This window comes from Lepidochelys kempii, chromosome 5 (assembly GCF_965140265.1).
Source record: "Lepidochelys kempii isolate rLepKem1 chromosome 5, rLepKem1.hap2, whole genome shotgun sequence".
Taxonomy (NCBI): Eukaryota; Metazoa; Chordata; order Testudines; family Cheloniidae; genus Lepidochelys; species Lepidochelys kempii.
In genome coordinates, this window is record NC_133260.1 from 121,732,091 (window position 1) to 121,746,899 (window position 14,809).

Consider the following 14,809-nt stretch of genomic DNA (forward strand, 5'->3'; position numbering starts at 1 on the left):
ATAGATTATATACAGTGTGGGTGAAAGGGTCTGCCTAGATGGATAGATGGATGGATCCCTTTGCAGAATCAAGACCTAAACTGGGTTCCTAACTGATTTTTTTTTTTTGAAGTACAAAAGGAAAACTAAAAGTAGATGTTGGAACAAAAGCTGTTGCTGAAAGTGCTGAGGAGCTTATGGAAGGAGGAAGGATCTGAATAGATCAGGCAATGTAAAAAAAGTGTTTGATATTATTTAACAACAAAAGTTTTTCTTCATAGTGGAGAAAGGGGCATGTACTTAATATCAGGCACTATACTTTATGGTGGAAGGGTATGTTATAAAAACTCCCTTTCCTCCCTTAATAAATCTGTGTATTATAAAAAGGTTATTGAGAATGAAAGAAGGTGACTTTGTCTTGTAGCAGTAAGTCCCAGCAGGGGATGTATTGTTAGACTGATGGAGCACTTCTCAGAGGGTTGAAGACCTATTCAGTCAGTCTCCAGCCTGCTTCCTAACAATGCACCTGAGGTGTGCGCCAGAAGCCATCTAATGCATATCCTGCTGGGGCTTACTGCTGTAAGCAATTGTATGTAGCAGCAGGTATGAGAAAGTGATGGCATCCTTGCTGGCATTTATTCAGTATTTTTCTAAATTATGCATTTTAGTTTGAAGTTACACACCTTCTTTTAAAGCGTGTAAAAGTGTTGTTACATTACATACAATTGCTAGTTTTCCTAAATTTCCTAAAAAGAAAAGGAGTACTTGTGGCACCTTAGAGACTAACCAATTTATTTGAGCATGAGCTTTCGTGAGCTACAGCTCACTTCATCGGATGCATACCGTGGAAACTGCAGCAGACTTTATATATACACAGAGAATATGAAACAATACCTCCTCCCACCCCACTGTCCTGCTGGTAATAGCTTATCTAAAGTGATCATCAGGTTGGGCCATTTCCAGCACAAATCCAGGTTTTCTCACCCTCCACCCCCCCACACAAATTCACTCTCCTGCTGGTGATAGCCCATCCAAAGTGACAACGGAGGGTGAGAAAACCTGGATTTGTGCTGGAAATGGCCCAACCTGATGATCACTTTAGATAAGCTATTACCAGCAGGACAGTGGGGTGGGAGGAGGTATTGTTTCATATTCTCTGTGTATATATAAAGTCTGCTGCAGTTTCCACGGTATGCATCCGATGAAGTGAGCTGTAGCTTATGAAAGCTCATGCTCAAATAAATTGGTTAGTCTCTAAGGTGCCACAAGTACTCTTTTTCTTTTTGCGAATACAGACTAACACGGCTGTTACTCTGAAACCTAAATTTCCTGTTACTCAAAACAGCATCAAACTGTCCTTTATCTAGTACACGAATATCTGTTCTATTATCCAAACTTAGGCCCTGATCCTGTAAACGCCTAAACAGGTGTGTATTATTATTTTATTATTAAAAAGAAAAGGAGTACTTGTGGCACCTTAGAGACTAACCAATTTATTACACAATAGGCCCCAACTAAGATCGGGGCCCCATTGCGCTAGTCACTGTTTACGAACACATTTGGAGAAAGTCTCTGTCCTGAAGAGTTTACACTCTAAGTAAGCAAGGCAGACAAAAGGACGGAGGGGAAACAAGCACAGAGGTAAAGTGAGTTGCCCCTGGTCCCACAGCAGGTCAGCCAGTGAGCTGGGGCTTGAACCCTCCTGAGTCCCAGTCTAATCCCCTTCCACTAGACTACACTGCCTCCTTAACTTTACCCACATGAGGAAATCCCATTGAATGTAAGTAAAGTTACAAACATGCTGAAGTGTTTGCAGGGTTGTGTGTCCCTTTGACATGTTATTAATCAAAATTGTAATGCGTGTGATGTCTTTGCCCATCTTCTGCCCAGAACTGAGAGGCTTAACAGACACTGTCACTGTTGCCTGTGCGATTTTTTCACTCTTTCTGAAAATGCCTTCTATGTCTAATTCCTCACCCAGTATGTAACAAATAGCCACCATGTTTCATAGTACAGCCGGTGTATGAAATTTTAAAATCTGCTTCTATGTATCTCACTGGTAAATCATTCCAACTGCAAAATGTGCATTGTACATACCCCTTGTCTGTCAGCCTTCTGAAGGATAGAGTGGTATTAAGACTGAAAATGAGGGGGAAATACAAGATGTTTTAAACAATGTATGTTTAATTTACTTGACATAAATAAAGCCACCTGTAATTTCATTTTCCAGATTTCGCATTTCTGCTTTAAATAATTTTTAATAAGAATGTGAGAAGCCCAGTGTTGTGAACAGCAAATTTGGGTTTAAAGTGAGGTCTGTTATCTTGGGAGAAATGGTCTCGACTATCTGTAGTTAGCTTTATCACATCAAATGAGTAAAGAATGCAGCAGCAGGAGTCTTTTTAATTAGTCTACATGTTTACATTGGTGATCTGGTTCTTTGTTCGTGTGTGGGAAGGAGAGGGGGGCTGCCACCTTGGTTAATGTGTGATTTTCTGAAGTTGTGCTTTTCTTGTTAGCTTAGCTTTTATGGTGGTTGTATTGACTGATGATTTATTGCACTGTTATTAAGCAACTAACCTTGAAGAATAAGATAATGGCTACCAAGAGGGTGTTTTTAAAATAAAAACTAAAAACTTCTGAAAGTGAGGCATCAAACAGAAGTGACAGATTGCCCTTTACACTTTGCCAAGCCATTCAGTTTTTGTATGCCATAAGCAACTTTGTATGCCATAAGAGGACACTATCTCTTACTCATCTCTACTTATATAGCCTCTAGTACAATGAAGGTTATATGTTAGATATTTTTGTCCTTTTTTCGCTTATTCTTTTATTTGCAATATAAATGTGCTCATCTGCACACTGCATGATCTCTCCCCTCAGCACAGATTTAATGTAATAGCAGGAATAGCGTTGTAACGGTACCGCCCTCCTACTACTAAGACAGCATTACTTTTACAAGACAAGCGACAAAACATTTCATAGTGCAGTGTGAAACACTATCAGTTAAAATTAAACTGTCATTGTCAAAATGAATTAACAAAATTCATTTGGGATTGCAGGTTCCAGTTCCATGCTTTGATTGTTTGCATCTGCAAGTAAGGCTGCCTCCTTCATTACTGACTTCCAATGGAAGAAGAATCCGAATTTAAACAAGCAGTCAGATCTGCCTGGCAGCCTCTTGCCCCTGTGTGCAGCTGCTCCATTAAAGTCATTGCATAGCTAGAAGTCGCTTATGCCAGTGGTTTTCAAACTTTTTTTCTGGGTACCCAGTTGAAGCAAATTGTTGATGCCTATGACCCAACGGAGCTGGGGATGAGGGGTTTGGGGTGTGGGAGGGGCTCATGACTGGGGCAGAGGGTTGGGGTGCAGGATGGGGCCAGGAATGAGGGGTTCAAGCTGTGGAAGGGGGCTCAGGGCTGGGGCAGGGGGGTTGGGATACGGGAGGGGGGTCAGGTCTCTGGGTTGGGGGTGCAGGCTCTGGGGTGGGGCCAGGGATGAGGGGTTTGAGGTGCAGGAGGAGCTCTGGGTTTGGGGGGGGCCCAGGGCTGGGGCAGGGGGGCTGGGTGCAGGAGGGGGGCAGGGCTCTGGGCTGGGGGTGCAGGCTTGGAGGGGCCGGGGATGAGGGGTTTTGGGTGCAGGAAGTGGTTCCGAGTTTGGGGGATGCTCGGCTGGGGCAGGGGATTGGGGCACGGGGCTGGGGCACGGACTTACCTCCGGCAGTTCCTGGTCAGCGGCACAGCCGGGGTGCAGAGGCAGGCTTCCTGCCTGTCCTGGCGCCGTGGACCACGCTGCACCCTGGAAGTGGCCAGCAGCAAGTGCGACTCCATGCGGCTCTTGCCCCCAGTTTCCGGCCAATGGGAGTGCAGAGCTGGTGCTCAGGGTGGAGGCAGCGCATGGAGCCCCTTGCCTAGAACCTCCGGACCCACTGCTGGCTGCTTCTGGGGCGCAGCACGGTGTCGGAACAGGTAGGCACAAGCCTGCCTTAGCTGGGCAGCACCGCCGATGGGACTCTTAATGTCCCTGTCAGCGGTGCAGACCAGAGCCGCTAGGGTCCCTGGGTGCTGAGCAAGGCGACCCAGTGCTTTACATGCCACGACCCAGTACTGGGTCACAACCCAAACTTTGAAAAACATTGGCTTATGCTATAGTAACTGTAACAATAGCTACTGGAGTCAGTGGGTGTTGGCCCCTGCTGCGTGAGGGGTATAACCTTTTATAATCCTGAAACATATCGTCTGTTAAAGGGCCAGGAAGCAAAGAACACGCTCTTAAGAGCACAGGCTTTTTGGTAAACAAGTTAAACACCCATTTCATCATCTGCGTTTGCAGACTGCTCTTCAACCCAAGCACACACATGGCTTTTGTTCCACTCCTTCAAAATGAGTGATTTACCTGCTACATGTTTCAACTTAGTTTTTTTGTGATTATTCTGCATTCCACACCAATGTCTATTTTCAAATTCACTTATTTCTAGAGTTGCCAATTTTGGTTGGATGTATTCCTGGAGATTTAATCACATGACAATCTTTAATTAAAGATTAATCTTTAATTCCTGGAGACTCCCAGCCAATCCTGGAGGGTTGGCAACCCTGTCATTTCCAATAAAAAGAAAAGGAGTACTTGTGGCACCTTAGAGACTAACCAATTTATTTGAGCATGAGCTTTCGTGAGCTACAGCTCACTTCATCGGATGCACCCTTTTCTTTTTGCGAATACAGACTAACACGGCTGTTACTCTGAAACCTGTTATTTCCAATGTCACACAAACCAATGTTGTAAAAACTTTCTTTGTAAAATGTATTGAATGACTCAAACAACTGTTTCTGTATTATAAGAGCTTTGCCATCTAGCTGTGTGTTCATGATGTCTTTTGCATTTGAATTTCTTTGCAATTTTTGGTGAGTGCAATACACTTTTGCAAAATAATTGCTTTTGTTGCACATGTGATCCTGGCCCACTTATGTTAGACATCCTTGCATTGTTTTATGATTGCCCTTACATTTATTGCAAACAAATCTAGTCTCTGCCACTTGTTTTCCCTTGTATTCTGTTTTTCTGAATTTCTAAGTAGTGCTCAGTTCTTTTACTGCTTTGCTTAGACTTTCATTTGGGAAGCATCATTTTTAATAGCCCTGCAAATACCCACTGTTTCAATGGCAAGTCCTTTTTCTCACAATCTTGATTTGACCTGGTTATCAATTATATTGCAAATAGTTGTTAGCTATTCAGTTTCCATTGACTTAGCAATGTAGGTCTGTTATATAACATTAATTGTCACAGTGTGGAGGATTTTACCCTCTTCAATTTGTCCTTACTCCTTGCTTCCAGGAAAACTTGGAAACACTGCAATCACTGCTCCACTTCTCTGCCAAGTTCCCTTCTGAACTGATATTTGGGTGGGTTCATTTTCTCCAAATTTCCTTCTGCGCAGGGTGGATTGATTTAAATCAGCGAGCAGGAAATCTTGATTTAATTAATGGAATTGTGTTTTGCATTTGTGCTTTTAGATTATTTTCCTAAATAAAGGTTGATTCTTATGAGTTGGTAACCATTAAACATGTTGGTTTGCAACTAAATACACTTTACAGTAAAGGTGGTGCTTCTTCTCACATGAGAACGGCCATACTGGGTCAGACCAAAGGTCCATCTAGCCCAGTATCCTGTGTTCTGACAGTAGCCAATGCCAGGTGCCTCAGAGGGAATGAACAGAACAGGTAATCATCAAGTGATCCATCCCCTGTCTCCCATTCCCAGCTTCTGGCAAACAGAGGCTAAGGACACCATCCCTGCCCATCCTGGCTAATGGCCATTGATGGACCTATCCTCCATGAACTTATCTAGTTCTTTTTGAACCCCGTTATATTCTTGGCCTTCACAACAACCTCTGGCAAAGAGTTCCACAGGTTGACTGTCCGTTGTGTGAAAAAATACTTCCTTTTGTTTGTTTTAAACCTGCTGCCTACTAATTTCATTTGGTGGCCCCTCGTGCTTGTGTTATGAGGAGTAAATAACACTTCCTTATCTATTTTCTCCATGCCAGTCATGATTTTCAAAAAGAAAAGGAGTACTTGTGGCACCTTAGAGACTAACCAATTTATTTGAGCATGAGCTTTCGTGAGCTACAGCTCACTTAATCGGATGCAAGTGAGCTGTAGCTCACGAAAGCTCATGCTCAAATAAATTGGTTAGTCTCTAAGGTGCCACAAGTACTCCTTTTCTTTTTGCGAATACAGACTAACATGGCTGTTACTCTGAAACCAGTCATGATTTTATAGACCTCTATGATATCCCTCCTTGGTTGTCTCTTTTACAAGCTGAAAAATCCCAGTTTTATTGATCTCTCCTCAAATGGCAACTGTTCCATACCCCTAATCATTTTTGTTGCCTTTTTCTGAACCTTTTCCAATTCCAATATATCTTTTTTGAGATAGGGCGACCACCTCTGCACTTTTTTTGTGGACTGTTATAAATTTACAATAAAATACCCAACCAATTAATTGTTTTTCAGTTTCAAGGCCCTTCCTCCTCTGCCCCACACAATTTGCTACTAGGTGGAAATCTTATAGATCAGTTCTCATCCCTAGAGTAATTTTGTATGGTTAAGTAAGAAAACAGATATGTTTATAAAAGAAATGCTAACAAACCCTTACCCATAGCAGCCCAAACAGTGGCATCACATCTGCATCATCATCCAAATTTTTTGGAAGATTTTTTTCCTCCCCTATTTTATGATTAAAGATAAAAAGATGACATTTTTCTATTCTTCGTTTTTTGTAGCAACTGTCATTGCCACACTGTTTTTGTTGTTGCTATCTTTTTATGTGTGCATTCAAATCTCCCACAATATGATTGGATACCTCCTTACAATCTCATTATTTCACCAGGTTTCAATTCACCTAGAGTTAATTATGCTGAGGTAAGTAAAAATAATGCTGTATACTGAATGCAAATCTGGCAAACTGATGTAGTAACTGCAGTATTATTTATTTTTGCTGATTTAAGCAAGATATTAAAATATCAAAAGTTCATAATGTGTCTAGTACTTAAGTAAACTACAGGTATCTCCTTGTGTATATGCATGAATATAACGAGGAGTCCGGTGGCGCCTTAAAGACTAACAGATTTATTTGGGCATAAGCTTTCGTGCATAAAAACCCCACTTCTTCCAATGCAACAGATACAGACTAACATGGCTATCCATCTGATGCAAGAATATCTGAATATTCTTGATAACCAGGAGGATATACTATATCTATACACATTTAAGCAATTGTATATCTTAAATATCAATTTATTCAGATTCTTAATTTTCCATTTTTATTATGTTAGAAAATGGTGAAGGATGCCTTTCTTATTTATTAGATGATGATTAATGTTTTATTTGTGATTTGTGTCAAGCTCTATTTGGATGGAAATTCAAATTCAAATAAAATGCACAAAATCATTTTACTTTATTTTTTAAATTAAACTACCTTAAAAGTGCTGGATACGAAGGAAAAAAGTTTATCTAAACGTGTTTTGCATTTGAAACTAACTGATATATTAAACAAAGGAAGCACTATCTGCAGTTAGTGACTTTAACTGATGATTTCTGCTCACCAGGTGCTTCAAAATTTTAGAACTAGTAGATCTCATCCTCTCAAATGTAGTTTTTATTCATAGATTGGAAGAGGAAAACAAGCTTTTCTGCTTTTTCAACTCTCAGTTGTTGTCTTAACTTTGAATGAATTAGTTGAATAAACTGAAATGAAGAAAATATTCTCTCTGCAACTGCAGAAGAGGCTACTTTTGTCAACAGCTGGTTTAGAATTTAACAAACTCTAATTCTGGATCCTGAGCCAGTAACTTCTGCTAATTCAGTAGTTTGACTTTCTTTAAAACTTGGCAGGAAACACATATCATTTAATATTTTTTGTATTTATTTTAAATTATTTTAACAGAGTGTAATAAGTTTAGGCCTTAACATAAGCTGTCAATTTCAAATTTAATTTTAAATAGGTTTATTTTTAAAATTAAATGTATTTTATTTTTATTATTTTTTAAACAATGAATTTTATCCACCCTGCTTCTGGGTATAGTGTAATTACTGTAACAAATATTGGGATAAATACATGCCAATTTACACCCTGTAGGATGTTGATTACTGGTTGATTTACACAGTAATGGGATTGATTGAGATGTTACATCAGAATGGAATTTGGTCCCAACTGTTTAAAAAGTTGTTAGAATTGGTTTAATTTATTGTCCATCATAGTTAAGACCGGGGTGTCAATAATAAGAATTTGTATGGAATTTTACACTCTTTATTTTTACTGCATTATTTTAGAGTATCATGATTTACTTTATCATATTAGTTATATGCTGCTAGATAATCTATTGCTGTTTGCAGTGTTGCTGTAGCTGTGTTGGTCCCAGGATATTAGAGAGACCAAGTGGGTGAGGTAATATCTTTCATTGGACTAACTTGTGTAGGTGAAAGACAACCTGAAGAAGAGCTCAAAAGCTTGTCTCTTTCCCCAACAGAAGGTGATCCAATAAAAGATATTACCTCACCCACCTTGTCTTGCTAGATAATCTAGTAATTCAGTAATATTATTGCAGGAGGTAGTTAAGTCAATGGAAGAATACTTCTGTCAGCCTAGCTTTCTCTGCACCGGGAGCTAGGTCAGCTTGAGTATGTTGCTCAGAGAGTGGATTTTTCATATTGCTGAGTGACATAGTTGGGTTGACCTAACTTTTTAGTGCAGACTTAGTCTTAGTCTTTATTCTACTACTCAAAGGTTTAAGTAGCGTATTAAAAACTTTCAGCCCATTGCTGCCCGTGGGCACTGTTTAGCCCTATGGGTATGTCTTCCCTGCAGAGTTAACTCTGGTGATTGGCACCCGGGTCTCAGGAGTGAACAGAAACATTGCAAAGCCATACCCGATTTACTGTGTCCTCACTGGTGCTGCACTCACCCATGTATGGCACTAGGACTTCTGGAGCCATATCTGAAGGTTCTTTGTGATTCAGGAAACTGAGCTACTCAATGATGCTTTCCAGTGAATTGTGGGAGAACGTATCTGACCTTCTGGAAAAGGATGGGAGGGCAATTGTGAAAAGGCAGTGGAAGAGGACTATCAGCACTCAAGTGATTTAGTCTGCATCCTCACTGCAAAGTGGGTGGGTTACCAATCTGAGTGAAAGCCTCTTTCAAGCTTTAGCCTACAGTCCCAGATGAGCCAGCTAGCCAGGGTTAAAAGCACCACTAAACTTAGGAGAGAGGGTTTGTATGTGGATGGGAGGGAGATTGGGGCAACACCTGAATGAGAGCCTGAGTTAACTCTGCAGTGATGACATATGGTAATTCATGCGGATAGTCCCATTTAAGTTGATGGTGCTGAGTTTATGAGTAAGGATTGAAGGATCAGACCCTAAATGCATAGTTTTTATAAGATTGTATTTAATCTAGGGGAAACTATCTGTCAAAGACATTTTCAAAAGTCCCTATATGATGGACAGGCTACTGCAACCTTCTTGAAGTTGCTCTAAATTATTTTAGTTACTAATTGTTTGGTACATAGTCCAAAACAATGTTAAGGTTTCCAACTAAGTGAATTAAAGCCTGAGGGCAGCAATTTGTTTTCTTTTTCTTTTAAGTCTTTGGAAACATAACATTGACTGAATTCCCCTTCTAATATCCATGACTGACAGCTTGTAACTTATTTTAGTGTTACTGCCAACAAAGATACCCTGCTAGCTATGGACTGGTGGGTAAAATATTACATTTCCCTCTTATATCCTAGCACTAACAGTCTATAGAGTTTTCCTCCATGTTTTTAGTGTTCTCTTACCCTTGTTTTTCTAGGTAACGGGATTACAATCTGCTCATATTGAAAATATTAACACCCTTCAGGGAGAATACATAATTTTGCCTCAGGTCTTACAAATGTCTTGACCTCAATGGTTACTAAGCAAATATCTACACTACCCATTTTTGTTGACAAAAGTGATGGTGACACCCAAAAGGCGACATAATAAAAATCAGAATCTCATGTTTACACTTACTCCTTCTTGCATCCACAGTGAGGGCACCATCATTGACAGTGTGAGCATTGCATTGTGGGTACCTATCCCACAGTCCAGCTTGACACCTTCTGTCGCTAGGTCTTGTGGGAAAGCAGAGAGGATCACGGCACATCTTGAGACCTGGCTAAATGTCCTGTGATGCATTGCTTTATGTCCAAGCAGTCCATGGGCTTCCGGCTTTCTTTTGCATCATTTTTGCAACGGCTATTCTGTGCTCTGCACTCCGGCATCTTTGTGGGAAGGGATGGATTCTGCACTGCTCTCCTATGCACTGTTAACTGTCATGAAGACATAGTGGATGGCAATGCAGTTAATTGTCCAGTTCCTAACTGAAGGAGACTTGCAGATGCCCAACATTTTGAGTGATATGAATAGGAGCAACTTTAGATTGCTTTTGGCATTCACAGAGCAGCTGCATAGGATAGACCATTGCTTTGGGGCTTGGGAAACAAGCACTGAATAGTGGGATTGTATTGTCATACAGGTGTGGGATGAAGATCAGTGGCTACAGAACTTTCAGATGCGGAAAGCCACCTTCCTGGAACTCTGTGCAGAGCTCGCCCCAGACTTGCAGTGCAAGGACACCAGAATGAGAGCTGCCCTCTCGGTAGAGAAGTGTGTGGCAATAGCTGTGTGGAAGCCGGGGGCTACCGGTCAGTCACAAATCAATTTGGAGTGGGAAAGTCGACCGTTGGGGCTGCATTAATGCAAGTGTGCAGGTAAATTACAGCTACAAAGGACCATGATTCTGGAAAATGTGCGTGCAATAGTGGACGGCTTTGCAGAAATGGGGTTCCCTAACTGTGGAGGGGCGATAGATGATACACATATTCCAATTTTGGCATCAGACCACCTTGCAACAGAGTACATCAATCGGAAGGGGTACTTCTCCATGGTAATGCAGGCGCTTGTGGATCATTGAGGGTGTTTCACTGACATCAACACGGGGTGGTCCGGGAAGGTGCATGACGCATGCACCTTCAGGAACACTGGCCTGTACAGAAAGTTACGAGTGGAGACTTTCTTTCCAAACAAGAAGAGTATAGTGGGGGATGTTAAAATGTCCATTGTGATCCTGGGAGACCTGGCGTACCCCTTACAGTCAGGGCTCATGAAACCTTACACAGGACACCTGGACAGTAGTAAGGAGCAGTTCAACAGCAGGTGGAGTAGGCGCCAGATGACAGCTGAATGTGCCTTTGGCAGATTAAAGGCACACTGGTGATGCCTTTATGGCAGGCTAGACCTTAATGAGGATAATATTCCCACGGTCATAGCTGCGTGCTGTACATTCCATATAATCTCGGTGAGTGCTGAGGCAGACCGCTTGGCCTGCTGATTTTGAACAGCCAGATACCAGGGCTGTCAGAGGAGCCCAAAGGGGGGCAGTTCGAATCAGGGAGGCTTTGAGACAGCACTTTGACAACGAGCAGCAATAATGTATATCTCTGTCACTGGGGCTAGTTTTCCTAGGATGCAATGGTGTCATTTTTGGCCTTACATGCCTGTAAGAAAATGATAACAATGCCTGTGCATGTATTCGTAGTGCCTGCAATCTCAATTTGTAGAAAAAATATTAATGGTGAATCACCCTTTAAGAACTCCTCGATTTTACTGAACAAGAAAGAGCACACATAAACGCCTGATGGGAAAGGAGGAACCAGGGAAGGACAGACCTTCACAACTGTGTGTAGGTCCAGCTATCATTGTTAAAGTTCTCCGAGGGGGTGGAGTGAAGGGGAAACCGAGAACGCCCCGAAAGCGAAAAGGAACGTGCAGGTGGAGTTGGATGGGGGCATGGAAAAGTGTTCTGAATGTGTTGCTGGGCAGGGTGAGCATGGACCTGCTCAGTCTGCAGCTCTATTAAGGACAGCAGCATCTGCGTTTGCTCCTCCATTACTTTAATCATCCTCTCAGTTGCGTCTTTAACAAACGCTTGATTCTCTTTTCTCTCCTGCCATTTGGCTTCCCAGCACTCCTTATGTTCCCTTTTTTCTGCATTGGAACACTGCAGTACCTCCTGGAACATGTCTTCTTTGCTGTGTCTTGGGCGCTTTCTTATCTGGTGGAGATGCTCGGCAGGAGTGCATGGGGTGTTCCTGAAGTCCACATCTGGGGAAGCACAGGGGACAATGCACAGAAGCAGGATTGTTAAATTCATGCACAGCATAGTAACATTTCAGTTAAATTCACCTTTTGCAACATTGTAATCACACTGTCTCACTGACCCTAGCTAGGCACACATCTCTGTGAACAGCTAAAGCATGGTGAGTGTTGGTGGGAGAGGGGGGTTGCTCCACATGGGGAAAAGAGAGCACAGTGTCTGCAAGGCTCATGCAGCATTCTAAGGAATAAATTCTAAAATTCTCCCACACTTTTCCCAAAGGCAGGGGTCATTCTAGCAGACATCTCACAGCTAAGGGTAAGCAGGGAAGCGAGGGTACATCTACTGTATGCTTGTGGCTTCCACCCTGTTCCCTATGCTGCTCGCCTATGTGCCGCTTTGGTCCCCGCACAAGTGATTGCTGAATGGTATGGGAAAGTTTCCTACCATGGGGGATGGAACAAAGCTTCTCTGCTATGCAACCTGCCGCAGAGGATTACTGAGTACCTCCAGGAAACTTTCCTGGAGAGATCTCTGGAGGATTCCTGGTGGGAGATTTTGGCTGCATCAACACCCTGTTCCGCTGTACTGATTAGCTACACAGGGAAATGTCCAGCTCACAGAAACACCACCAGACTCCCACATTTCTATACCCTGAACCCATCTCCGCACTACACAAACCACAGCCACTTGCCAGGTATCTCATCTCCTGCTTCTTGCTCCCCGGAGAGTGACTGCTGCGACTGGCCAGACACTTCTGGAGTGGAGAACAGTTCCTGGCTGCCTGCCCCACTGGGCGACCCCACTGGGAGCTGCACATCCTCGTCTAACTCCACCTCTTCATCAATAACTTCGTCCTCTGGGTTAGGTCCTCTCTTTGCCGCATCCATTCCCCCCAAAGTATCCACAGATCTCTTGGCAGTGGAGGGGGAGTCACCACTGAGGATAGTGTTCAGCTCCTTATAGAACCGGCAGGTCTTAGGTGAAGCACCAGAGCGTCGGTTTGCCTCCGTCGCCTTATGGTACGTCTGCCTCAGCTCCTTTATCTTCGCTCTGCACTGCAGCGTGTCCTGATCATAGCCCTTTTTGCACAAGCCTCAAGAAATGTGCCTGTAGGTATCCCATTTCCTACGGCTCAAGCACAGCTCGGACTGCACAGCCTCTTCTCCCCATATACTGATCAGATCCAACAGCTCCGCAGTGGTCCAAGCGGGATAGTGTTTAGTGTGATAACCTGCCATGGTAACCTGGGAAGATGCGAGGAGACCTCTCCACATGGAGCCAGCAGGAAATGGAATTTCAAAAATTCCCAGGGCTTCTAAGGGGGAGGGATGGATGGTCGTTTATCTGGCTGCAGGGCAGTGGAATTCAAACCGCTGACCAGAGCGGTCATGATGGGCATTGTGGGACACCTCCTGGAGGCCAATAAAAGCGATGAAATCAAGCGTGGTGTCTACACTGACACTCTATTGAAAAAAAAGTAGAGGAAAAAGACGTAAGTCTCTCATCAGGGTAGATGCATTTAGTCATCAATACTGGGCATTTTTCCCAACAAAAATTGCATCGCAGTGTGTACTCCCGCAGTTTGGTCAACAAAAAGCAGTTTTGGGTGACAAAACTTGGTAATGTAGACCAGGCCTAACTTAGTATCCAAATTTTTCTTTCATCTTTCTAATTCTCATGTTGACTTTTATTAAGGAATGAGAAAAGCACACTATTCGTTGATTGCCAGTTAAATACTTATTTGAAATTGGTAATTAGGACCTGCATTGAAGGGACATCATCATACACTTTGAGAGACATGGTTCCTCTGATTCGTCTCCCAAGCACAGGACTATCTCTAACCCTTGTGTGGAGTGGGAGGTAGGGGGGATGGCTCTGTGTGTCCTCCTCCCTGTATACCTGCATAAGGACCAGAGATGGAGTGGCCCTGGTTGTGTCACACTGCAAGTTAATAGCAAGACTATATGTCCAAAAAAGAAAAAGTTTGTGGGGTTTTTTTAAAGATACTTTATTTTAATGAGCTTTTGCAATGCTTTGAACAAAAGCAGCATTTTATATCTACAATGATGTGAGTCTTCACTCATTTCATCACATCACTTCATCACTCACATTCCCTCAGCTTGGTACTTTGTCTTCCATGCTAAAAACAGGTACATTTTTCATCTCAGTAATTACCAAGATTGAGCTTTCCCAAGGTAAATACCAGTGAGGACAAGGCACTTCAGATTTATCAGAAGGTAAACTGGCTGAGGTCATCTCTATATCCCCACCTGGGATTACGTTGGTGAGTTAATTTTGCAGTAAAACTGAAGTGCCTCGTCTTCACTGTTTTTTTAACCTCAGAATAGCTCCTGTGTGTTAGGTCCCTGAGGTAAAAGTTGTAGCTTTTTTAGCAGTGAAGACAAGCCTTGAGTATTTACATTGATTCCTTTGTCAGTAACTCATCTGAGAACTTCCCTTTCATATGTAGATCCGGGGGCATAACCGTTAAAGGAGGAAACAAACCCTGCATCCAAGCATCAGGGGAATTTGCTGGTGCACAGGAGCCATAAGGATCATCCTCTCCAGGGTAGACACAAGAAACTCTGTATATGAGCCATAGTGTTAGCTTTATGCCCCTTTGCCTGCACAGGTGGCATTCAGGAGTAGGA

General features: G+C 42.6%; 1 protein-coding gene across 1 annotated transcript; it reads right to left on the reverse strand.

The window, feature by feature from the left end:
• Window positions 1-11,729: 11,729 nt before the first annotated feature.
• LOC140911973 (uncharacterized) lies at window positions 11,730-13,367 on the reverse strand. The gene is made up of 2 exons (XM_073346130.1): window positions 12,850-13,367; window positions 11,730-12,163 (listed from the first exon to the last, which is right to left on the reverse strand). The coding sequence occupies exons 1-2, from the start codon at window positions 13,043-13,045 to the stop codon at window positions 11,730-11,732; spliced, it is 630 nt and encodes a 209-aa protein (XP_073202231.1). The 5' UTR covers window positions 13,046-13,367.
• Between the last annotated feature and the right edge of the window lie 1,442 nt (window positions 13,368-14,809).